This window comes from Podarcis melisellensis (genome assembly GCF_964234715.1).
Source record: "Podarcis melisellensis genome assembly, chromosome: 5".
NCBI lineage: Eukaryota > Metazoa > Chordata > Lepidosauria > Squamata > Lacertidae > Podarcis > Podarcis melisellensis.
The window spans coordinates 52,674,858-52,702,498 of NC_138537.1; the positions used below are offsets into that span (position 1 = coordinate 52,674,858).

Genomic DNA, 27,641 nt, shown 5'->3' on the forward strand with positions numbered 1-27,641 from the left:
TCGTTTCACCAGTATGGTGAAAGGACCTTGACTCTAGGCAGACTGAGTGCACAAGCTGCAACGATTAAGAAGCCACACCAAAAAAGCACCTTATTTTGTTAAGTTTATTTATCACTGAAGTTAACACATAGTAGCAAGTTCTGTGTTGGCTTCAATTAAAAACAATCATAAACATTACTACTTTGCCCTCAAAATTGAAGTCAACCCAGCCCAGACTACAAAGCACTTGGTTTAAGGTAAAGCACTTACCCAGAAGACAAGAAATTGGGAAGGAAGGAAGGAAGGGAAGAGTGAGCAGTTCCTCCAGACCACATACTTGAAATAGGATACTATATATAAATGCTTCAAAAGGCATGAATTATCCATGAACAGAAAAAGCAAAGTCTATATGCCAAGGGTCAGAAACTTCAGCAGTATGATTGTTCTCAAACGCTTTCATTTTAAAAGCCTTATTTGTTGTTTTGAAACTGCTGTGCTGGCATTCATTGTGAGAACAAAGACTGCAAAATGGCTTGATAAGTATATGCATTCAAGAAAAATCTACCCAAAAAAACCCCAGTGTGGCTAAAAGGTCCATAACATTTATTGTATGCAACTCAAAACATACTGACTTTGTATAATACCATCAGAAAAAAACACCTCTTGCCATCAAAATACCCAAATAGAAAGTGTTTGCTTATATCTATTTTAGGCAGTAGTCTTACAAAGCCATCACTTCATGTAACTAGAAATGTTGTTTTAAATGTACACTTTGCAGACCATACCGATTTTCCAGGTGAAGAGCTACTTAAAATAAAAATTGATTTCTTTTTGATTGAGATATACATGCCACTCAAAGATACCTACTGGGTTCATATTTTTATTTCTTACCACCAAGTGATCTGTGACATATACAACATTTGAAATTTCAGGTAACCAGTATTCAATTTCTGACTTTTAGTTGCAAGTTCTGTGCATGATCAGTTTTCACACGTGTAAGAGTTTCATGCTTTCACATTACCTAGAAAATTTTGTTAAAGAATTCCAATTCAGAGTGTTAAAGCACCAATATTATAATTTGTTACCAATCAATGCTAAACACCAACATAAAAACCATGTTTAGGTTTTGAACTTAACGTCGCACAGTGGTCCACCCATCTTCATCAGCTTCAAGTTTAGTGCGGCGAAGGGAGTCCCGGTCTTTTTCTGTTCTCCAGGCCCCCTTCTCTTTCTCACCATCTTTTTCTCGTTCTTTTGACACAGAGGGAGCTGGAGCAGCAGGAGCAGCAGCAGGTGGTCTCCGAACAATTTCCCGTTCTTCATGCTCCTCCTTTTTGTCATCGCCACGTCTCCATGAGCTCACTAAATGGGGGAAAGACAGTATAATGGCTATGCTTCCTTCACTATGTTTTACTATCATCAAATTCAGAGGAAAAGTTTGATGCCATTGGAATCCAGGCCATCCAAAACAGCTTTATAGCAATTTGCAAGTGACACCCATAAACGTGATGAGAATGTCTAAAAATAGAACTTTTTTTTAAAAAGAAAAGGGGCGGGATCTTGTATGAATCTTTCCACATAGCTTTGGAATGAGAAGTTAACATGATTTATAGGTGGTCTGATTAACTGATAAGCTATGGATTTGAAGACCCAGAATAGAAAAAAAAAAAATACTTATTGTAACCAACAATGTTCAAAGCTAAGGGGCAAATACTTTGCAAGTCTTTTAAGTACAAAAAAACATTTTAGAAGTGATACGGCTTTTGTATTTACCTGTTTAAATCATATCTTGCTACACCATCAAATTTCATTTCTTTTAAAAAATATATTAAAGTGTTCTCCACTGTGACCCTATTTGCACAATTATGCAATGATATATACTGTAAGTGTGCTTTCTTTGTGCTTTCCTGAAAGGGAGCTGTATTTAGGGTACCCAACTACAGAAAACAAGTCTACCTTCTTCCCGATCTGTTCTGGGAAGGGGCCCTGGCCCTCTCCTTTCCCTGTCTTCAACACGCCGATCTCGAAGATCACGGCCACCCCGGTCATCTCTAGAATCACGGCCACCTCTGTCCCATTCATCACGACGGCCTGACTCTCTCCAGCTAGAGGTTTCCTCAGCTGGTGCTCTTCTCCAGCCAGCGTCATCTCTTTAGTTATAAAAATATATTTTAGTAATAAGAAAAAGCATTTAACTCCACATTCCAGGGAATGAATTAAAATCAACCATACGACCCAGAAGCTACTCTTATGCAAACTGTTACTGGAACAAAACAAAACTTTTTTTAAAAAAGCACTATTCAAAATCATTTTTTCCAAGAAACAAGCATTTTTAAACATTTGTGGGTAAAAACATTGCAAACTATTCTCCAGCTAATGCTCGTAGCACTCAAGTGCACATTCTGGTGACATAAAACTCATCAAATTAACAAAAAACAACAACTCTGCTTTTGGCTACTTACTACCACTTCAAAATTGTTCAAGTGCCCCAAACTGTGATGCCCAATATCCCAGTTCTTACCCCAGTTCATAAGGGTTGGGGAGGAGAAACCCAAGCTACACACAATTTAAAAGTAATGAAATCAAACCTAGGACGCCTGAAATGATCTTCCCGATCAAAGTCACGGTCCTTGTCAGGTTCACGGTCCTTCTCATTCTCATCACGATCTTTATCCCATTCATTATCTTCTGAAGGTCTGGAATCTCGTGGAGGGCCCCAACTATCTTCACGAGCCTTTTCTCGTTCTCTCCAACCACCTATTGACAGCGAAATATCTGAACTTAGGTGTACTAATCTCAAAAGTGTAAGAATGTGGAGCTTCCATTCATGCATTTTATATAATTGACTTTTTATTTCTATTCTTTGTATATTGTATTGCTGTTTTATTGCTATGGCTGATAGCTGACACAAATAAAGATTCATTCTTGCATACATACATGCAAGAAGTTTGTATTCTATTTCTTATGATTCCACACCACAACTGAGGTTTCCACATGCAAAATCCCATTCTATTATGGATATCTGAGATGGGAACACATCTGGCATTAATGGAATACAATGTGGAATAACTTGTTTCATGTTTACATGTGCTTTATTATGATTTCCTTGAATAAGGAAAAGAGAATGTGTTTTTTCCTTGTAATTATCCAGTACACTTGCACCCAACTAATTCTGGAACCAGTGTTACCCATTAGATCATCTCCATTTTTTAGTCATTTGTTTAAATGTATCTAGCAATCAAAGTACAAGAACTGCACTTTGGGATACCTTCAATTAATCAGCAAAGGAATCAAATTTTTTTACACTGCAGTGGCAACGATGTAAAGAAGTGCAAACAAATGGATATAATTTATATGCCCTTTTGGCACTTGTTGGCTTTTGACTTGCAAATATGTAACCCTTTAGATTCTTATATTACCATCATTACTTTTCAGACAATGTTCAATAGAAACATTGAGGTACTTTTCAGTTTGCTGCAGTCATCTCAGAATGCAAAGCATTTTCTGTGCAAACTTAAAACAGAATGTATGCTAGCTATTCTCAGAACACAAAATGAATGGCTCCAATTTGTATGTTTACCTGGTTTACCATATGGTCTCCAAGGTCCAGTTCTGGAATCCTCTCCACGCCTAGAATCATCTCCACGTCTAGGACCTCTGTCATCATCACCAGCACGTCTAGGTCCACGATCATCATCACGCCTTGAAATTCTATCTTCATCTGTGTTACGCCATGGTCCCCTATCTTCATCACGCCTTGAAATTCTGTCATCATCCAGCCCACGCCGGGGAGGCCTATCTTCATCTGCAGCTCTCCAACTTGGTCTGTCATCATCCAAACCCCGCCTGGGGCCTCTGTCATCATCCAAACCCCGCCTGGGGCCCCTGTCATCATCCAGACCACGCCTGGGGCCCCTGTCATCATCCAGACCACGCCTGGGGCCCCTGTCTTCATCCAGACCACGCCTGGGACCCCTGTCATCATCCAGACCACGCCTGGGGCCCCTGTCGTCATCTGTGTTGCGCCAACTTGGCCTGTCATCATCCAGCCCACGCCTGGGGCCCCTGTCGTCATCCAAGCCACGCCTGGGGCCCCTGTCGTCATCCAGACCACGCCTGGGGCCCCTGTCGTCATCCAGCCCGCGCCTGGGGGCCCTGTCATCATCCAGCCCGCGCCTGGGGCCCCTGTCATCATCTAAGCCACGCATGGGGCCCTTGTCTTCTGCTGAGCGCCAACTTGTTCTGTCATCATCCAGGACTTTCTTAGGACCTTTGTCTTCATCAGCATCCTGCTTCGGCACTTTGTCTTCTAGTGCTTCACGAGGAGACTCTACTCTGTCTGCTGAGATACCACGCCGAGGCAAATCATCTCTTCGTAAAGGTTTTTCATCCTCACGTGCGTCTCCACGCCGCCACTCTCTGTTTAAATAGAAAAATCGTGCATTTTGAATATAAAAGTTTTGTTTTCTATTGTCTGGAAAGCCATTTGGTATATTTACTCCTACACAGTAGTACTAATTACACCACATCACATGTTATTTCCCATAAAGAAATCTGTTCCATGTAGGAAATAACATACAACCTGTGAGTAGTCAGCTTGACATTTTGGAGTGGTGTGGATAAATAAAACATCATATGTAACAAGATACTAAAGAACAATGGTGTCACAAGGGATGGATAATTATAAAAAGAGAGCTTTATCCAGCAAAGTAGTTCTGTTAGCACAAGTACTTCTGGCTGCGCAACAGGACTTCCCCTCCCTCTTCTTCCCCTGTGCACCCTACATCTGTTCTGGGTTTCTTGTCAACCCACCATTTGGGGGAGGGCACTGTTGGGAGGTACAGGGATAGGAAGTCCTTGCACTAACAAAACCACTGGGGACTGCCCACTGTTGAAATGTTTCAAAGGAAATGTCAGGATGCATGGATGTTGCTGAAATATTAAAAAATAGACAATTCTGTTAGAGTTCTGATCAATGTAAAAGATGTACAAATAATCTTTTTTCTTTCCTTGCTGCTGCCTATCCAACTATATTTCAAGTGCTCTCTTCCAACTATAGCTGGGAACTTACAAACTTTTATCCAAAAGTCTCCGTATGCTAGGAAACATAAGAAATTAGTATACGTCATTGAACTTATAAATTCTGTTTGATAACCAAATGAATTGGAGGAAGGTTAAGAGGCCAAAACTTCACTTGGGGTGAAAAACTGCACACCTAAGGTTCTCATTTAAATGGCTGGTTGCTTTCTCAATGTAATACAGGGTTCTTGTATTAATTTGCAAAGCCCTTAACAACTTGGATCAAGGATATTTAGGGACTGCCTAATCCCTGAGGTCTTCAGGTGAGTCACTGTTAGTATCCCCTCATGGCTTAGACACACAACTTGCATCCACCAGGAGATGTACATTCAATACTGTGGACCCAATTTTATAGAACTCCCGTTCAGTTAAGTTCAGATTGGCCCTCTGCCTGTTGAATGTCCAGCATGTTCTGAAGACTTTATTCTAGAATTCTGATTTTATCCTTTTAACAGATAGTTATCTTTCTTAAATCAACCTTGAATACTTCTTAGAGACTATTGCGTTAAACTGTGTATAAATTGTCAAAATAAACAAGTTAATTTTGCTATTCTAATGCAATTTTATTGCATTCTGTGCATGTAATGATTTAGTTGGACACAACCCATTTTATTTGTACGCAGTCTACAACAATACTCACCATTGCAGAGGACATCAGGATCACAAAGGAAACATTAACAAGTTGTAGACACTTTAAGCATTATTCCAATAAATACCTTTCTGGTGGTGCTGGTCGCCTCCATTCTGAGTCTGGCTCAGCACTTCTTCTCCACGTGCTTTCACCAGGTTCTCGATCACTCCAACGAGAGTCCTACATTTAAATCAAAAATAAAAAGTACCATTACTAAGAACCCAACCAATGTGGTTTTGTATATATCACAGTGAAACTGTCAGTGAAACTTGTTTTTTGACTAGTTATTAAAAACAAAAGTATATATTGAATTCTGTGGCATTACAAATTTAATGAGACCTCATCTGACAAATATATGGATGGACAGTCAGCATAGACAAGTGCAAAGTACTGCATTATACTGGACCTGAACTATTAGTTACAGCTCAACAAAAGGGATGGGGAATAGGTAGTAAAATTGTCCCAACGTGACCCAAACAAATTGCTCAGTTATTAATAAGAATTGTTCACATATCTCCGAGTGACATGTACAGTACTGAATGCTAACTTGAGAAACGGCATACAAATGTGAAATAAGAGAAACCACCACTATGTTTTGTAGAACATAGCAAATGAACAGCTAAGGCGATGACAGTTCAAATTAGAATAAAATATGGCAGAGGAAGAAATGACAGAAGTGAACAGGAAACAATAGTCAATCCATTCAAAAAAGGCAGCAACGTCTTCTGTCATTTTTCCTACTCCTAAAAAGCAGGAGAAAAGGAATAGATCCCCAAATTTCACATACAAATGGACCCTTCAGACATGACAACTACAATATGTAAAGTGAGGATCACCTATAATACTCCACTGGAAAAATTACTTATAGAGTGAGAATGAGAAATTACTAGGGCTGCAGATTATCCAAATTAATACACACATTTTCACCATTATAAAATTTCAAAATGCATGTATTTTCTGGTGCAAAGCTTACCCATTGAAAAGATTAGCAATGATGGAGCCAAAGATAATATTAATATAAAGCAATACTTAAGACAAAAACAATGAAGACTCCTGGGGCACCATAAAGGCTAATGAATTGATTATGACATGAGCTTTTGTAGACCAGAGTTCACTTTGCTGCAACAAACCAACATGCTACGGCTCTGGAAACACTCTTTGTAGTTGAGCAGTGGGAAGATTTCAAGCATGCAGGCTCTTCTTTTTTTTTTTTTTTACTACAGTGGTACCTCTGGTTGTGAACAGGATCCGTTCCGGAGCCCCGTTTGCAACCTGAGCAGACACCACGTGCATGCGCGGGTCGCGATTCGCTGCTTCTGCGCATGCACATGGTGTCATTTTGAGCGTCTGCGCATGCGCGAACAGTGAAATCCGGAAGTAACCCTTTCTGGTACTTCCAGGTCGCCACGGGACGCAACCTCAAAATGCTCAACCTGAAGCAAACACAACACGAGGATGACTGTAATACCACAAGTTCCGCCAACTAGAGACTGGTGCAAAATAGTGGCTCAACTGGGCAGACATACAAAAAGATTTAAGGAATAGACTGTCTCTGAGCACATGCTTAGCCCAGGATTTTTTTGATAAGTAACAGAAGAAAGCTTGGGAATCTTCATACAAGAATCCACTCCTGTTTTCCACCCTATCCCTTGGGCATTCTTTCTCAGCCAACTAATTTAGGTAAAATAAACTTTTAAGCTGCTGCTATTGTTAAGACAAACAGCGGTCAAAAGCTTGATCTATTGCAAACTACTCAAACACCAACCAACAGATCCTGATCCTTCTTCCCCCTCCTGATCAACTTCATACTACATTATTTCACTCATCATTTGATCATAGAGATACTAAAAGGCCAGTTGACAGTTAATTTATTGGTGCCCTTGTGCATCTGCTAACAGAAAAGGGGACCGATTTTTTTCGGATACACCCCCCAACCCTGGTAGCCTCCCAGCACTTGCTGAATTCAGCTGCAGTGAGTCAGGGGACCCTCCAGAACATGCTGGAAGGTGCCATAGAAAGCTGCAAGAAGGTGGAATCACTTTCTCTTCCATAGCACCAAGGCACAAAACTGAAGTCCACTCAAAAGCTGTACATTGAAAGCTTCCCATTTAAATACGAATTCTTGAATTTGAAGAGTTCTTTCACATATACTTTTTATTGATGTAAATTATTCCCTATTTAAGCATAGAGGAATTTGGAGGGTTGTATCCAGCGCTATCTGTGCAGAAGCAGAACAAAACTCTCCTCATGCAACAGACTTCACCTTCCTGTCCTCCCCCCACCCAGCAGGCCTCCACATTTCAAAATATACTTCAAAGGATTGAGGACTCTCCACAGATGATTTTGCAGACTTGTGGTGGTCTGCAGAGGGGAAAAGAGAGAAGTGAAGTCCTGTTGTTTGTACAGAACTTCTGCTCATGCAATGCTGGATTCTGCTTAGAAACATCAGTTTATCAGAAAAAGAATTTACCTTCCTTGAAAGCGGATCTTCAAGATTCCTCCTCTCTTCTTCTCGACGACGTTCCCTTTCTTCAATCTCCAGTTCTCTTTGGCGTTTCTTTCTCTCTACCTCTTCTAGTTTTTTGACGCGTTCCTGATATTCACGCATTTCTTCCTCACGTTTTTCACGTTCTGCACGTTCTTTTTCTTCTTGTTCTGACCAAAACATTAATGCAGATAAGAGTGACTTTCCATCCTATATTTGAAATGCCTATCATATGTCCTCTCATTTACCAACTTTGTTTGCACAGCATTTCATGTCTGCTTAAAATTTAATGGGCCAATGTTGTGCAAGCAGATTTCTGGTTGTATGGGAATTCCTTTTTCTTTCCTGTCCCATAGCCCCCCATACCGTCTCCAAACTCTCCAGATCATATTGGATGGGCCTAGTAGAGGGAATCTATTCCACAAACAATGTCTATTCTGCTAGTGGACGGACCACACTGAATATTACCCATTATTATTTTATAAGTAATGAAATTCAAATTCAATTAATGGCAGCCATGGCACATCTATATCTAGATAAGTAAAATAAATACTGCTGGAAACACAGCAAAGATCAAGGGTGTTTTTTCAGCAATAGCCTTTTATTTAGTGTTTACCTTTAAGCATCTTCTCTTCTTGCAATCTTTGTTCTTCTTCCTCTTTCTCCTGATAATAAGCAATGCGTCTTTCCTCTTTGCGCTGCCTTTTGCGTTCCTCTAAGCGCTTATGCCTTTCCTCTGCTAATCTTTCTTGGAATTGTTTAAGTTTTTCCTAAAATACATATTAATACATTGAACTCCAGACATGTTACAGGCAACCTACAGGATGAATGCTCAAACATGAACTCCAACTATCTGGTGTCCACATGTGTTAATGACCAATTGGAGCTTGGCAGCTATACATAAAGTCAACTCCTGGGCCCGTTGCTCAACATCTTTCTAAACAACTTGGATGAAGGAATTGAAGGGATGCTCTTCAAATCTGTAGATGACATGAAACTGGGAAGGGCAGATAATGCCGCAGAAGACAGAATCAAAATTCAAAATGACCTTAACAGATTGGACTAACTGGGCACAAGCTAACAAAATGAATTTCAATAGGAACAAATGTAAGGTTCTGCACTTAGGCAGGAAGAACCAGATGCACAAATATAGGACGGGGGACACCTAGCTTACTAACAGTACATGTGAAAAGGATCTAGGGGTCCTGGAGGACCACAAGCTTAACATGAGTCAACAGTGTATATATAGTTAACCCGGAAAAGAGACTAAGAGGAGATATGATAGCCATCTTCAAATATTTAAAGGGCTGTCACATGGAAGATGGAACAAGCTTGTTTTCTCCTGCTCTGGAAGGTAGGACTCAAACCAATGGCTTCAACTTACAAGAAAGGAGATTCAGACTAAACATGTTAAAACCTTCTGACAGTAAGAGCTGTTCAACAGTGGAACAGTTTCCCTTGGGAGGCTGTGGACTCTCCTTCCTTCAAGGTTTTAAGTAGAGGTTGGATGGCCATCTGGGTTCCTTACAACTCTATGATTCTAAACAGTTCTGGAATCCACATTAAGAGCAGAGATGTAAAACAACTGTTTTGAGAAGTTTAGAAACAACTTATAAAATGGAAGAATTCTCTGATGTCTTTGGAGGAAGGGGAGGATACAAATGAAATAAACAAAGAGGAAGATACACATAAAGCTTTTTATATGAGATTATTTTATCAGAAAGGACACCTCTCTGCTGATGCGAAGCATAATATTGTTGCCTCTCATATCAAAACAGGCACAGAAACTAACATGCTAAAATGACAAAGGAGAGAGGATACCAGTGCCATTCCTCACTCCATTTTCTATAAAGTTCTGATCAGGAGTAATCTCATATGTGTCAGAACACAAAAATCAGATTTACCTCATACACTGATCTTCTCGCTTCTTTGAGCCTAGTTACAAAGAAATCACTGTCCTCCAACATCCTTGACATCCTGTTCTTATGTTCAAGGGCTTTCTCACGTTCCAACTGCATAGTTGAGATCTGTGACATACACAAAACCAAATCAGTAGTAGAGTCATGCATACAATTTGTTTCAAATGTCTTTTGTGAATTTATGGGCACCACATGCCAATTTTTTTTCTTCTAACTATCTAGATGCCAATAAAATTTAGCAGACCAGTTAAAGGAAAACCCCAGTAGGCCTATTATTGTTAAGCAATAGTATACTGAAAAAGAGCTTGGGTACAAAGCCTATATAAACCCTATGATCACTTTTATTACAGTTAAAATGATGGCTTTCATTGTTCTCAAATAGATTCTAACTATTACACAATTGCAATCTGCAAAGCATTCTAATGATTTACATTAGAACTTGGTGTAGCTACACAATTTATTCCAGTCAGAAGATCTGCATTCTTTTATGGCAAAATTGGAGTTCTAGCACAGACTGAGATTCTTTAATTGCAATATATTCAAACATCATTCATTCTTCATCACTCATGTGACAAGGATTTCTAAAACACTGTCTACTACTGCATAAATTATATAATCAGCTGAGAAGTTCATTTCTAGAAACTAACAGAGAAAAAATATTAAGTAACTACGTCACACCATAGTACTCTCAGAAACCTCACCCTTTCTTCTTCTTGCTGTTCCCAAAGCTCCATGTCTCTGACTCTTTGCTCTTCATATGCACTCTTAATCAGTGGGATTTCTTCCAAGCGTTTTGCCCTTTCAAAATGGTCAATCTAAAGAAATGTGATTGTTCAGGTTTAAGTGTAAAAGGAACACACACACAAATGTCATCACTAAATGCTGTTTCTCCACCTAGTTCTCAGCTATTAACCGTACATCTTTTTCTTATACCTTTTTCTCCTGATTCTTCAGACGCTCTTGCAATTCCTTCTTTTCTTTCTCCAGCTGTTCAACTTGTTTTGCCATAATGAAGTCTGGATCCAATTCTTCAAGATCCTATGGTCAAGACATTAGATGTTAAAGAATAAAAATCAAACTGCCATTTCTGAGAAAAACACACATTCTTGTTTTTAATTTTAATGCAGCTTCCCCACTTGATGCATTATCTACTATTTCATTTTATTTTTAGTCCTTTAATCCATTTTATTAAAATATTCTAATATTCAGAAATAAGGGACGTGGGTGGCGCTGTGGGTTAAACCACAGAGCCTAGGACTTGCCAATCAGAAAATCGGCAGTTCGAATCCCCATGACGGGGTGAGCTCCCGTTGCTCGGTCCCTGCTCCTGCCAACCTAGCAGTTCGAAAGCACGTCAAAGTGCAAGTAGATGGATAGGTACCGCTCTGGCAGGAAGGTACACAGTGTTTCCGTGTGCTGCTCTGGTTCGCCAGAAGCGGCTTGGTCATGCTGGCCACATGACCTGGAAGCTGTACGCCAGCTCCCTCGGCCAATGAAGCGAGATGAGCACCGCAACCCCAAAGTCGATCACGACTGGACCCAATAGTCAGGGGTCCCTTAACCTTTAATATTCAGAAATAGACTACACTATTTGTAATCAAGTTGTTTGATTAAGGTTAGGAAACCTAGTCGAGGGAAGTTGGAGATGCTGCTGGTAGGGTATTCAAATGGGGTTTCTGTCTTCCTGAAGAATGCAGAAATGGGCTAAAAGTCTGACTCAATATACAATATTTTCTACAATATAAACTTCCCATTAGTGAATGGTCACTAGTGGTTACAATAAAAAAGTTGTCAGGGGGAAACAACAAACTTCTTACTTCAATATCAATATCTTTGAAGGCCTTGGCTCCCAGCTCAGTTTTCTTGATCTGCTCCAAACGTTCACGAACAGTTTTCTTTTTAATTTGCTCATGTTCCTGCAGAATGCGCTCCTTTTCCCGCTCTTTCGCCTCCTGACGCAATCTCTCCTCTTCGGCTTTGCGAACCTTTTGGAGTTCCGCTTCACGCTGCTCCAATTCTTCTTTTTCACGCTGAATGTTCAAGCTCTCAAGACGTTCCTTTCTTTCCTCAATAGTCTGACGGCGAGCAAGGATACGCTGATGTTCTTTCCTTGAATTTTTTAAATAAGCTGTAACAGCCAGCTGGTGTTGCTCTTCCTTCTCTAGCTGCATAATGGTTAAAGGCAGAACAAAAACCCATTTAAATACAAAAGACAAATGGGAGAGTAAAGCACTGCTGAATTCTGAGGAATTATTATTGCAGGTTCTTTTGTGGTTTTCCCCCACTGCCATCTCAGAACAGATTCTTCAAAAACATATGTACAGTGGTACCTCGGGTTAATTCATTCCGGAGGTCCGCTCTTAACCTGAAACTGTTCTTAACCTGAAGCACCACTTTAGCTAATGGGGCCTCCTGCTGTCGCCAGAGCACAATTTCTGTTCTCATCCTGAAGCAAAGTTCTTAACCTGAAGCACTATTTCTGGGTCAGTGGAGTCTGTAACCTGAAGCATATGTAACCTGAAGCGTATGTAACCTGAGGTACCACTGTATTAGAATAAATATACCAGCACTAAATATTTTTAAGTAATGCATGTAAGTACAGGCAACTCCCCATGTACACGGTGTGTGTGTGTTCCGAGGCACCGCGAGTGTAAACCCACCCTGCACTCTTCCAGGGCTGAAAGCAGTGTGCATCAGCGGTGACATGTGCTTTGAACACAGGCAACAGCGGAGTCAAACATGCATTGGAGGGAAGAGAAGAAATATTCAAACCATGACTGAGCATACCAAGTTTCCCATAAAGCATCAGTATTCTTTTAAAGATGTATCAAAAGCTTACAACTTACCAATATGTGAGGTGGCTTAATCACTTCAAGAGCCTTTGCAAGGGCAGATGACATAGCTGTCAACTGGCTCCTGATCTGCTCAGATGGCATGTTCTGCAGCTGAGGGCCAAGAGGTGCATCTTCCCGAGTGCAATAGTTCAAATCTGACCCAAAACTCAGTGTTCGAGTTGTATGATCAATGCGAACCTAAGATAGAGTAATTCAGAAATTCATTATTAAGGGCATGTTTAGGATAGTTTCTCACAGCTGTTTATAAATTTTGTCTTACCAGCTCTTTTTCTTATATTACTGCCATTTAACATTGAGATACAACAGATTTCTGAACTGCACTCAAATCAAAAGATAAACTTAAAAACTGAAATTACTTCTTGATTAAAGAAATCTTAGCTAAATTATCATATGATTTAGTTCAGTAATCAATTAAATGTGCATATGATATGATGAAAGAAAATCTAAAAAATATGTTATTAGATTACGTACACATGTAGCTAAGCAAGCATTTTCTAAGAGGCAGAATCCTTAATTATTTTACACACAGAGGGAATACCTCTCCTAAGATATAAAAACTGCAGTTGGCAAGCTCCAAGTACTTCAACTAGAAACAATGCTACATGATTAGAACTATGATTTAACTGATGCATCTAAACTAATGGTGTCCCAGGGTCTATAGGATTTTTCAAATCTTCCTCTCCAAAGGCAGAAAGAGATGCCTGTCTTCGGAGAGGGAGGACAGATTTTGTAAGGCCCTGCCCTGTCACTATAGAAACCCCTGTGCCCCTTACATAAACACATTGTGTTTCCCCAATAAAACCATAGAACAGGGACAAACCATGTCAGCCCTGGAGCTAGTTTAGCTTATTTCCATAAATCATAAAAGAGAGAAAGTCAGAAAGGGGGGGGGCATTCCTTCGACCCTTCCTTCTGCCTAAACCTGGCAGGGCTTTAGAAGCTTCAGTTCCTTTGTCTTTGTTTCGACACACACACCAGCTGTAACTGCTCTGTAACTGTTGCAGTTTCTAACTTTATTTTCAAAAAGGTAGCTTTTGAATTCTAAAAGTCAACCATTTTACAAGAAAACATATTGACGAGGAATCAGAGAGGTCTTGCTTGAGGAGCCAAGCACTTTCACTTGCATATGGCAGTCCCACCTAATTCTTTGGACTTTTCTGTTCTGCACTGTTCTGGGAATGCTGTTCCAGGAGTCAGGAGCAGCTGGACTACCAAGCTGTACAGAGAAGTCAGGAAAGCCTGCTATATAGAAAGAGTTCTGCTCAATGTTTGCTCACTCTAACCATTCAAGGTTGCACAGGTGAAGGAAATTTTTGTTGGACTTCTTGTGAAAAAGTTCATTCTCTTCACCGGCCAAAGGTTATTCCAGAGTGGGTTACCCCACCACTGAAGAATGGGCTGAAACTCATTGTTTGGATTTCAAAAGACAAAAGTGACTGTTATGTTTGACTAAACAAGCTTTAATCATATTTATCTAAATACAGAAATGTGTATAAACATTTGATGTTTTTCGCTACTGCACTTACTTGCAAATCACAATGTCTGGCAGCATCTACTATTGCACGTTCCAGTTGGAAAGCATCAACAAAAGGAACCAGAGTAGTCAGGCGAGAAAATTCGATGCTTTGATAAATTTGGGCCACCTGCGTAACACATGAATATTCAACTCTTTCCAATTATTCATCCTAATATTGTACAAGCATTTTTAAGAGCTCAATTAACTTAAGTCAACAGCTTAACCGTCAAGAATAGTGAATAATCATTCACATTTAAGAAACACTTCACATTTTCTGTCAAGCGTTTATTCAAAGGAATTACTCACTCTCCCAAGCAGCAACTATGTGTGAAGGAGACTGGCAGCAGTCTCTCAATGGAGTAAAGCTGCTAATTAGCCTTCAACTGTTCCTTTAGCACATCAGAAATAACACTGCTTACCACTGTAAAGGAAACAGGTCAATGACATGTGCATTTGGAAAACTGAAACATCAAGCACTAAAAATGCCTTGTGTTAAGAATTTATTATTTAACTAGATAGATCCATCACCCACGCCTTGTACCTCTGTAACCCAGGCAATGTTTCTGTCTCCTGTAGCTTGTTCAGAGCACAGCAACATTGTCTATGTTTTCTGTTAAGCATCAGAAGCCTAATCCAGACAGCCATCATGCAGAAGTAGTCAAGCAATAAGCCCAGACCCAACTTATGCTCAGTCACTTGTGTAGTCTTTACACACATGTGTACTAATAGTAAACACCACTAGGAGGCCATGTATACAAAGCCTGTGCATATTTGTGCATTGGTAGTGACTATACAAACAATATAACTGGAAGTGGGGGTTCTCTACATGGAAATAATCCCACCCCCTACACATGTTCACTTGAATGAGCAGGGTCATAGGGCATATGAAAAAAAGTAGTTTGCTGCATGTGGTTCTTTGGTGCTGTTTCATACATTATTCAAAATGGCATTGCACCAACACCACTCTTTGGTAACTACATCTTCTTGTCAAGTTACAGCAGACCACATGGTTATGTGTCACATTAGTGATGTCTCCTTAATTAAACAAGAATTACAAGTGTAATATATTCCCTATATGATATGCTTTAATCACATGGGCAGAACTTGAAGACATTACAGAAAACAGTGTATGAGAACCATGTTCCTTATGATACAGATAAGCTCTTAGTCAAAAGGAACTGACAAATATAAGGTTTAATTTAAGAGATTTCAGAGTTCAATCAAGGAACACGTCCAGTATCTACTACATACAGGTGCAACTGAATTAAGGGTGCCCCTTATATCTTTCACTAAGTGATCCTTAAAAGATACATAGGAACGGAACATTCTATTTAAAAAAAACACACTACCCTGCCAGTCATGAGATACCAGGATAGTTTGCATTACAACAAAACAGTAAAACACACAACTTATAGGGTAGAATTCAACAATGCACTCTGATGAATATACCATCTGCATAAACATTACAATGACCCTCTCCTCTCCTCCCTCTATGTGCTCTTCTAGTGGTTCTCCTCATCATCACCACCCCAAGTCGGTTTCAGGGAGCGTGGAGAATGTGTAGGGTGACCAAGTAGAAGTCCTTGAGCAGGACTACTGACCAAGTAGAAGTCCTTGAGCAGGACTACTGCTCAACAAAACTTATACAAATATGACATTAAGAATACCCTGAGAGTCACAACCAAACTCCTCACTTGTACAGTTGAGTGAATCTTGATGGATTTAGGAATTCTGCAACATTCACTCCAACTGCACATTCCACTTTGAAGATTCTTGTTTTGCAATCATACCTGCTGAAGCAGCCTGAGTATGGTGTTATTTTGAAGATGGGGGATATACAGTTGCAGTTCTGGTTCCTTCTCAGATTGGTCTCTTACCCAGTTCAACACCTGTACAGAATTATTTAGAGATAGTAAGATAGCATGGCTGGTTCAGACAATACCTTTTCCTCACTAAATTGCATCAACCCTCCAATTTTTCACAGTAGTGCAAATATTTATTGAATTTTATGACAATTAATGATACAAATCTCATTCATCATGTTATTCACAATTATTCTCCCTCCCCTCCTCTGGACTTCCCTCAACTCCCTCTCTGCTGAGTTATTAGTTTTATTTATCGTATCCTGCTTTTCCTACAGAAAAATAAAATCCCTTATCATTTCTTTAAAATATCTGTTACTCAAATGAAGTTGTGAAAGTTTATTCAAATCCTTTCAGTGAAACCAGTCTATTCTGTTGTTTCTGCAAATAAACTGTAAATGGTTCCCAGACTCATTTGAAGTCTTTTGTCCTTCTCTCGTAGTTTGTCTGTTAGCTTAGTCAATTCTGCATAGCAAAGTATACTTCTATAACATGTCAGAAACATGCTAATCTTCTCCAATATTAAAGAGGTATATTTTTTCAATTAGCAAGAAAATGGGAATGCCTAAAGCCAAAAACTAGGGACTTTTGGGCTCAACATGCACACACAGGAGGGTATACTCAGGAATACACAGGGAGCGAAAATTAAGGCAAGTCCTTAAACTTTTTCAACCCAATATATTCTCTAATCCAATATACCTCCTCCTGTTTTAAGACCACAAAATCATTACTTAGTTCAATCACTAAAGTGTTTCTAACACAATGTGTATTAAGTTGTGTTTGAAGGTGACTGACAGTGGTGACAATGTTTGCCACACTGCTAATTTACCTTCACCTTTTATCTAGCACATTAGAAATATCTTTGTTCTTATAAATAGTAAGAGAAAGACAATGAAACGTGCTTCACCCTGTACAACTCTGGAGAATTACATATATGTCAGCTAAGCCTACAACCTTGAGCACACACGTATTAGGCAGAAAGTCCCCTTGAATACTGTGGGATTTACTTCCCTGTAAACATGTACAGGAATACACTGCAAGCAACAGTTAATGCTGTTTTCTGGCTGTACAATGACATTTCAAATCGGAAGCATCCATTAGTCACTTGAAATACAAACTAGGAACCTACTCTTGCAAAAGGGCATTTTCCATTTGCATGACCAGGTTTTGCTTTTAAATGTGTAGTATTTATATGAATGGAAATTCAAGCAGCATTTTCATGCAGTTAGAAATTCTAGAAACAGATTGGAATGCTATTAATAGTGACATAAAATAACCTGGACGCAAAAAGCACTTTAAAAATACCATACATCTACTATATATCAACATTTGTCTGAATTTTGTCAACTACACAGAAATTACATACTTCTGAATAAAATTTCAGGACTTACCTTGCATACGCGGCCACATAACTTCAGTGGATGAAAATCTACTTCAAGCCAGTTATAAAGTTCCTTTACTTCTGGGACAACATGTTGTACAACATTAAATCTCACCTATAAGACATGAATGTTTTTAACGGTAAATATCAAACAAGCTGTAACACGTAATGCTTCATCTCAAGGAATAGCTAAAATACAATTTTTTAAAAAATAATCAAAATGTGATAGATAAGAAACATACTCTTCATGTGCAATTAATGTGACGGGGCATACATCTCCAAATGCTGAAACACCTAGAATGTCACATTTACAGATCTTATGGAGAAGCAAGGCCAAAGTCATGAAATATGCCCCACTGTAGATGGACAGCACTAAAGAGTTCCAGTTGCTGCTGTAGTCTGCAGCTAGACTGGGACTGGAGGGAGAAAGTAGGTAAGAAATGAAACTTTTAATTTTCAATCACATTGTTTACTATTCACATCATTCTGAAGTTTTACTAAAGTTCCTTTTAATCAAGGATGCAAGCTACAGAGAAATGTTTTATGAAATGTTGCTTACCATATCATTAATGAGAGAAATTCGTGTAGGTGGGGCCTGGAGGCCCAACAGAGTTGCCAATCGCCGCTGCTTTTCAACAATGATGCCATCCATGTCTAGAAGGCGAGCAATGTCAGTTCGTTCAGGTGTTATAGGAATGGACAGAGTGGCCAAAAGGACTCTCGTTGACATCCTACAGACAGAAGATTTAAGCAGTTGAATTGCATTAGCTTCCATTCCAGATGCCATCCCTAAAATGGCCTAACTGACAAGCTTTAAATCCAGCTTCCAACCATTTGCAATACACTATTGATGCTATTTCTAAGTTTAAAAATGCACCCGCAAACAAAAGTTTTCCTACCTCTGCATCTCCTCCTGTGTGAGGTTCTTACGCATTTCCCTTGAGAGATGATAAAGACGGTGAAGTGTGGATGCATGAAAGAGCGCATTTCCTGATTTCCAGAAGACAGTAGAAACTTTGTGATAATAGTTTGCCATCAGCTGGGGCTTTGGTGGTTTCTTGGACAAGGAGAATAATCCGTGTATGTCTTCCACAGCTTTGAAGGCTTCCTGAAAGGAGTTTTTTTTAAAAAAAAATCTTGTTACACTACAACTGTATGTCAAACAAGTTGGAGGGGAGGGATACATAGAAACCTCATACAATGTAAAGTAACAGGCCTAGTTTGTGAGGTCTGCCGGAAGAGTGGCGTATTAATAAATACATGTTATTAAATAAATAAATAGATAGATCTAAGCGGGGAATTTCCAGCCCACAAACCAAGCATTGCTGCCAGGACATCTTGGGGAAGCCACGTCCACCCATATGATATCAATTGTGGGTCAAGTAACGGTAGGGCTTCAAAGAAACAACTGGGAGCTTGAAATAGTTTGAGCCTTCCCCCTCTCAGCACTGCGCTCAAGCCCTATGTCTGTAAAGCTTTGAAGCAGGATTATGGGAGCTGTTTGACCACCATTTGTACACATCCTTGCACTGCTCCTTAAAACCTTGATTTTGTTTAGTTTCAAAGGAACAGGATGGGGGCTCTTTGATTGACCTTTGTAAACAGCAGCACATGGTTTTATTATTTTTACAAAGGGCTGCTTAAAATACCCCACTGTGCTTTGAAGTCTCATCAGCCAGACACCTGATGTCACTATGATGCCAGGTGATTGACAGGCTTCAGCCACCTGTCAAATTTGGCTTGCAGGGGAGATTAAAATCTGGTCCACTGACCAGAAACAAGTTCCCCAGTCCTGGTATGCTCATTATCTCAAGTTCTGAGCCTAAGCACACTTTTACCAGAAAACTTTATTAATAAATAAATTTATGTTAAGTTATTTATGTACAGCTCTCTAAATTACCAGATCCCTTAAAGCACAAAGCAGAAGGTAAAGCTTAAAAGAATTTGGCAACAGAAAGAGAGACTGTCAGTACCTCAATAACTGTGTAATTACATACCTGCCACAGTTCCATGCTTATAGCACTGTCCAACTGTACAAGCCTGGTTTCCAAATGCATTGACTGACTCTCTGGGTTATTGAGATTGATAGCCGTACTCTGATTGTGATGACGCTGGATCTGGCCCAAATGCATTCTCAAATTGTCACAGAGTTTGCGGAACTCAGCTTTACGAGTATATTGCAAACAGAACCTGAAAGCTGCAAGATAAAATTATGGCATTTGGAAGCAGTTAAAAAGTCAGTTTGGCCTTTTTCACACAACAGAATAAACTGAAGTATGGCTTACTGGGACCATGTGCCAATGTGAGCTACTGGAGATTAGCTTGCAGCTGCTTTGCTTCTCACCAGTCATTTTTACTCCTCACTACATTAAACCATGCAGGTTTGGATTAGCATGCTATTCAAATCTGAGCTCATGGTTAAGCTCTCTACTCACTAACCACTTAACCATGAGCTAGGTGCAGACACTAAATCAAACCTTAATTTTGTTCAGAATGGCACAGAGGTAAAAAGACCAGGGAACAGCAAAGCAGTTGCCAACACCTCTCTGGGACCCTGTTTCATGCAGTCCTGGCAAGACATAGGTTGACTTGCTGTGCTGCACTAACCAGACCAGCAGTTCAAACTGACAATATTTTCTAACACTCAAATTTACCTGTTTGATCCACTTTGTTTTCTTATCTTTTAAAAGATGCTTTTTACTTTCCTTAATAAAAAGTCAGATAATAGTTGAACCATTATTATAAAAAAAAAATAATTTTCTTTTTAAAGAACAAAATGCACCTGCTGGAAGTAGGCAATCAATAGGAGATTCCAGAACTTTAAAAAGTGACTGCATGTCTTACCAAAAAAACAAACAGATTTTACCTTGTTGTGCAATATCATGATAAAGCCGCTCCACTCTAGAATTGTTTCTGAGAAGGTCCAAACACTGCCTGTAGGATTCCCATAGAAATTTAACCCAGGGAGTCAAAAGTAACCGATCAGTACGATCTTGAGTGTCTTCCCCACTCACAGCACTTAGGAGAACACTAGAATTAAGAAACAAAAGGAATATGTTTTTCTACAATATTTTTATCTTGTCATCTCACTTGCCAAGATGCATATCAGGCAGCACAATGAAATTCTAATGACACGACAACATCATTCTTTGAAAGCATCTTTCAAAATGATGGGAATGCAATTCTTGTTTTAGTCTTCCACATCAAGGTGAAAGTTGATTTGACTGAGTCAGACATAAGTCTGCCAAAAGAACTCAGTTTGCATCCAAAATCATAAATTAGTTCATCAGTGTTTTTCAATATATATGCATAATACAAAATGAAGCTTCATACAAAAAGTATCATAGCACTGTTACCTACCTCTCTGGAGTCTGAATATTATCTAAGTCTTCAATATCTAGCACCATCTGCTGAGACTCTTCTTTAGCAGATTCAGTTTTTTCTTCTGCTAATTTTAAGTAAGCCCGAACTACATCCTCCAAGGATTTGATGTTCACCTGTATCAGAATTAGAACGGCTATAAATAACTTTGCTTAGACTTGAGGTGAAGTTATTTATATAAGAATAAATATAGATATAAATATAAAACTATGATGGTATAATGAAGTGTAGCAATGCATCTGAGAACAATTGACTTCTGCAGCTACAATTCATTCAAAAGTGTTCTATTGGTGATATATGCTCCTTATCTCTAATCCTATCAAGCTTTTATAAAGTCACATTTATAGTACAGAACCATCAAGTACATTTTTCTAAAACATCTAGAAATATATACTTTTGTTATAATGCTTGTTTTAACAACATATTATTAATATGACAACACTTTTCAGAGCCTTTACCTGTTGGCAGATATTTTTGTACTGATATAGGCCTTCTTTAGCCAGGTGGCTCTTGCGGAGGTCCACACAGAGCTCCAAGTACTTCAGCATAATCGGTTCGTGGATCTTTTGCCATGTTCGGTGTTTTTTACTTTTCATAACATCATAGAGAACATCAAGAGCAGGTTGCTTCTTCCCAACCTCAAGAAATTCTGAGAAAAATAAATTATGACTCTTAATACAAACTGCAATAAGGTACTTTCATTTTAATAAATATATTGCTTCAGAGTGGAACAGAGGAAAGTTGCTATAAAGAGCCATTTCCACCTCCAGGGAATCACATTGAGCAACAACTGTAAAATAGGGGGAGCAGTCTAATTTTATACTTTGCAGAATACTGACAGCCAAAAATTACCGGTACTTTAAAAAAATGTGCACCAGCTTACTAGCAAACGTTTTTGTGGACCACCAGCTTTTGTGAACTTGCCCACAAATTGTCAATGCTTCAAAAGGATTTCAGGAAACTAATACTATAAAGTCAGCCATCTCTGATAGCTCAAACTAGCTATTTAAGTGTCTAGGGAAGAAAAACAGAAATATAGTGAAGTGGCAACAGTTCTTTGTAAAACTGTTTCACTTTAAAAGGAAAGGTTGCAACAGATTGGCTAAACCTTTAGTAAGCATTGTTGTGTGTTCTAGAATAACGAGAGAAGTGATACAATTTGTAGTTACAAACTATTGTCATTTCTGTCCTTCAGCTATAAGAGTTCTGCAATATCTTCAGTTTCAAATATGAATAGCTATGACTCTACAAACTAAAATGGATGAACACTTATTTTCCATCTCACGAGGACACTCCAAGAACTACCATACCTTGTTTATGGCAAGTTACAAATACTTATTACAGTCTGATGCCATGCATGTGGAATTAAAAGTCAACCCCAATCTGCTAAATGACATTCTGGTTTATAATGGTTAACAGAGAATGAACAATGAGCTGGTGCCTGCTGCCTGATTGCTCCTGCTGCACTCTTCCCTGGCTGTAAATGGCTAAACAAACAAGGAAACCTTGGCTTTGTATTGCAGGGATAACCAGGGATATCTTCCTGATCATATATAGGATTGCTTCCTGATGCAACAACAAACCATTGGTTCATGATGGCTGGCAATCATGGCTTGCAATGGAGAAATAAACCATGATCCCTGGTTTGTATGTAACACAAAGCCAAGACTTGCACTTGCACCAGGGAGGCAAGATGGAAGCAACTGAGCAGGGTGCACCAACATGCTGTTTATTCTCAGTAGAACACAGTAAGCCCAAAAAAACTGGGCTATCATGAAGTGCAAGTACAGCCAGTACACAATCTTGCTTACTATTCTTGTATGTTTACAGACAAACAGAAATCTGACTCCTCTCCAAGCCAAAATAAATTTGCAGCACAAAAGGCATGTGGGCTGTATGGCCAAAGCTTCTGAATTACGCTCTTTGGTTGTATAAAATCCCTCTTTAGTGGCAAATGACTATTTATTGCTATAAATACCAGTAAATATGGTATGTTTGTTAAAGAAATGTATTATTTTCAACGTAAGAAACCTGATTTCAATCAATAGATTTTAAAATTATTTAAATCACATTTTGACTTTTGAAATTAATACATTTTCAAGTTTCTTGTTTGAGAGATTCTTGGTTCTAAAAAAACAATAAAAATTATGAATCCCAAAACAATGTCAATGTTAAGATCCTGGCCACTTACTCTTGAATTCACTATTCATATGCTAGTAATATATAGCATCCAATACAATGAAGCTTTTTAAAAATATGTATTCTGTCAATATTTTTAAGTAATTGCCAGATGATAGATGAAGTATGTGTTCCAACATGACAGCAAACCCCATGGTTAGATATTACAAGAACCACCATTGTACATTCCCACTTAATTTGGATGCCATGATTAGTAACTTCCTATCCTTGTCCACAGCAAACCATCATTTTTACTTTTGTCCAACAGACAAATTATTGTTTGCACATAGCAACAAACCCTAGTTTGCCACAAACAAGGATTAGGCATTTACTGAGTGAAGTGTGTGAGGGGAGTAAGTGTGCAAGACAGGCATTAGAAATAAAATCATAATTTGGTGTTAAATCTGAATGGCCTGAATGCAGGAAATGGAAAAATCAAGTAAGAAAATTTGAATAATTCACATAATGGTAATATGCATGTTAATGATTAAAAAAAAACTTTTTAAAAAACTTAACTGAAATTTCAAGACTTAATTCCATTTGACAGTAATGGTTTTTATCAAACTTTACTTGTACTTATTAGGTACATATAACCTGCTTTAATTAAATTATAATATGCTCACACATATTTGGCTTGAGTCTACTGTAACAGGCAGCCCTACTATTTAAAACTGGTTCTTACCAGCATTTTGGTTATTAAATTAGCTTTTAAAGTGGGTGTGTTCACTGCCCTACATATTAATACAGTGAGCTGTGTTACTGGAATTTTCAGTGCACTACATAAAAGACAAAGAAAAGGATGAGGGGAGGAATGAGATGTATCAAGCACAGTAACAATAAACTTCCTGAATATTGCTTAAAAACTTTATAATCTATTATGAAATTCCATCTTGTTCAGTTGTCTTAAGTTTTCACAATGATATTTCACGGTGTTACAAATAAAAGTAACTACGATAAGTAACTCCTATAAATAATGGCTCTTTGTTTACTGCAGCTGCTTAACAGTAGACTTTCCAAGTTGCACTGGAAAGCAAAAACTGGTCAAAATTCTCGTCCAAATTGTAACTTTTGTTCCATATGCTTAGTTCTGTGTCATCAGATGTGATGTCAACTCTGAGAAAGACCAAATATTTACTTTCACATCATACCAGACAGTGCACGCTCTGGGGTAGGCATGTCCAAAGTCCATTTGGGGGCCCTAATCTGGCCCGCTGGTCAATTTAATCCTGGGGTAAAGCCCTAAAAAGGCTCAACAAATTCAATCCTAAAAAAGGTCAACAAGTTTGGTTTGTCCTCACGCATGTTCACTTCATCAGATCTGGCCCTCTTTGAAAAAAGTTTGGGCACCCCTGCTATGGGGGTCTCAAAATGAACGATATTAATTTAATGGTTAAAAAAAAATGGGGAACGGGGGAGGGGGAAGATAGAGACAGAGAATGAGCGCCCATTTCCTGCAGCGGGGCACCCCTGCTATGGGGGGTCTCAAAATAAACGATATTAATTTAATGGTTAAAAAAAAATGGGGAACGGGGGAGGGGGAAGACAGAGGCAGAGAATGAGCGCCCATTTCCTGCAGCGCTGTGGCTAGATTTGTCATCGACGCCACTGGGAAATTGAGCTAAACCAGGATTCTGGCGCCGGCCATAATTCCTGACGAAACGTAGGGAAGGTGCGAGTTTTAAGGGCGAGAGATATTTCGAAACCCAAAGTTGCCCCCGCGAGATAAAAGCCGCCCTTTGTTTATTGATTCGGGGGGTGGGGGTGGGATAATCAACTGTGAACAGGTATAACGCGACAGCCATTGAAGACAAACGCTGCCTAGGGAGACACTTTTAAAAAATGTGTTTTATTTACTGACGAAAGAGGGGAAGGAAAAACCAGGCGCATCCCTCTCCCCGCTCACACCCCCTCGCGCGGAAGCCTGGGCTCAAACGGGAGGAAGTGAGTCCGGAGAGCCGCCACGAGGAGCGGAGAGGCCTCGTGTCTAAAGAGCGAACAGGGCGGCTCGTCCCTTTCACCACCTTCCACCTCGGCTGCGTGCCTGACGGGGCCGGCGGCCACCCCAAGCGAGAGCGCGGGGAGGAGGGCGAGGCCGTGCTGCGGTCAGCGTGGCGGGTGCCTGGGCCTCCCAAGCGTGGCGGGAGCCTAGGCCTCGGCCTCCATTACTAAGCATAATGGGGGCGCGGGCGGGGCGAGGAGGCGGGCCCTCCCCCCGGCCCCGCTGGCGAGCGGCCCCCGAGCTCTGCACTCACCGTTCGCCCGCTTTAGGGCGTTCTCGGGCCGCTGGAAGTAGACCGGCATGATGGCGACGGCTTCTCCTCACACGGCAACGAGCCCCAAGGAGCGCCCAGCCAGGCAGCAAAGCGAGGCCGGAAATGGAGCGCGTCACGTGACGCGCCCCGCGCATGGACGTGTCCGGAAGCGAAGGTGCCTGTCGCGGAGGCGGGTGGAGGGGGCGGGGTCAGTCCCGAGCTTTCGAAACGCCCAACGTTCGAAGGGCGCATGCGCGAGGAGGTTCCGCTTAGAGCGGGTCCGGTGGTGGGGAGTTCGAGGCCAGCGCTGCTCAGCCGGTTAGGGGGCGGTTTGAATGATCCTGCGCTTGTTTGTGGGCTACGAAGCGGGTTCCGTGATAGAAGTTTATAAAACTGTGCGCGGCACGGATAAGATTTTCTCCCCGTCGCGGGATTCTAGAACTCGAGGGCATCCGATGAAGCTGAATAGTGGAAGGTTCAAGACAGATTAAAAGAAAGGGTTTCTTCCACAGTTATACTGTGGAACTCACTTCCACTGGAGGCAAGGGATTGCCATCAACCTGGATGACTTTAAAAAAGGATTATGTTCTTGTGGCCTGTTGTGTTAAGGATTAGAGCACTCCATGCTGAATTCTTTGCAATTGAGAGCCAGTGTGCATAATATGGTGTGCTGCGCTGCATTAATGTGTTCGTCTTTTAGACCTAAAAGACCCAGGTTCAGATCCCCATTCCAGCTATGGAGCTCACACAGTGACTTTACGCCAGTCACTGTTATAGCACAGCCTACCGTACGTTGTTGTGACATTCACATTATAACATCTTGAGCTCATTGGAGGGGGAAAGTGGGGGATGTACATTTAATTCATAAATAATTTTCTCCTACACCATTCCATTCCTATACTTCATTAAGTGAGACTGACAAACTGCCTTTGGTTAGGGTTAAAAGTCTACTGGCAGCCAGTGCAGCTGTTTCAGAACATGTGACACACCGCCAAGCCAACTCAAATATGTCAATAGGCAAGAAACAACATCTGCACTAGCTGAAGTGTCCAAACCACTCTTCAAGGCAGCTTCACAGAGAGCTCATTGTAATAATCCAGCCTGGAATTCACCATAGCACTAATGAAGGCCATGCATGTGGTTGGAACTGAGATCACTGGAACTGAAGTTTTCTAAGATTTCTAGCTGCATGGGAGATCTCCATTTTGGATTACAATGGGAGGGTGAAGAGATAAACCTCCCTGCCTTGCACACTGCCTTTCCAATAAGAATCCCCTCTGCCCTGCACATACATGAAGGGCCTGAGCCAAGTGATGATGTTATGACAATCCTGCAAGGTAGTAGTGTTGTTACTGCCACATTGCTAATTAGCTGAAGATTGAAACCACTATGTATTATGACCTACACATTTTAGATAAGAGCTGAAGTTGATTGTGGTGTCTACTGGTGTGATTAAAAGAGGGAGACCAAGACTGGGGAGACCAGGGTTCAAATCCCCACCCAGTCCTGCAGCCCTGTCACACAATGTCAGCTTATCCCACTTTACAGGGTTGTGAGGATAAAAAAATGTGACTTAAGTATGGCTCCCTTCAATGTCCTGGGAGAAGTGGTGGTTATAAATGCAAATAATAACAACAATAAAGCAGTGTTTATAACGACTATAATTGCTGTCTCTTTTTTGGTGTGTCAGACATTGCAATACCATGCAGCAAATCCCATGACGGTATCTCTACTACATACTACATAGTACATACATTATCATAGTGCAGATGGAAAGTAGGAGGATATAATACAAAGTATTGCAAGTAAAATCATTGCGCTAACAGTGGCCATCTCTTAAAATCAGCTGAAACAATGGGAGCTTGTTTTTTTTTAAATCAATTTCACCAGCAATGGATGACTAAGAGTGCTTGGCAAAAACTTTGACAATAACAGCCCCCCTTTAGAAGACTTGGACAACAGACACCTATGGCCAGCTGGAGACTTTTGTGTTGTGCTGGAACAGAATTAAGATGCGCTAAGGCATGTGTCAATAGGGACGTGGGTGGCACTGTGGGTAAAACCTCAGAGCCTAGGACTTGCCGATCGCATGGTTGGCGGTTCGAATCCCCGCAGCGGGGTGC

At 40.2% G+C, this 27,641-nt stretch overlaps 1 protein-coding gene across 1 annotated transcript; it reads right to left on the bottom strand.

The window, feature by feature from the left end:
- Positions 1-90: 90 nt before the first annotated feature.
- Positions 91-25,677, bottom strand: EIF3A (eukaryotic translation initiation factor 3 subunit A). The gene is made up of 22 exons (XM_081912621.1): positions 25,519-25,677; positions 21,547-21,737; positions 21,068-21,204; positions 20,574-20,737; positions 19,705-19,904; positions 18,607-18,815; positions 18,267-18,438; positions 17,718-17,822; positions 16,255-16,353; positions 14,475-14,591; positions 12,940-13,125; positions 11,911-12,258; positions 11,027-11,131; positions 10,795-10,908; positions 10,079-10,201; positions 8,791-8,944; positions 8,160-8,344; positions 5,775-5,869; positions 3,560-4,398; positions 2,568-2,736; positions 1,936-2,129; positions 91-1,341 (listed from the first exon to the last, which is right to left on the bottom strand). The coding sequence occupies exons 1-22, from the start codon at positions 25,565-25,567 to the stop codon at positions 1,112-1,114; spliced, it is 4,185 nt and encodes a 1,394-aa protein (XP_081768747.1). The 5' UTR covers positions 25,568-25,677; the 3' UTR covers positions 91-1,111.
- Positions 25,678-27,641: the final 1,964 nt, after the last annotated feature.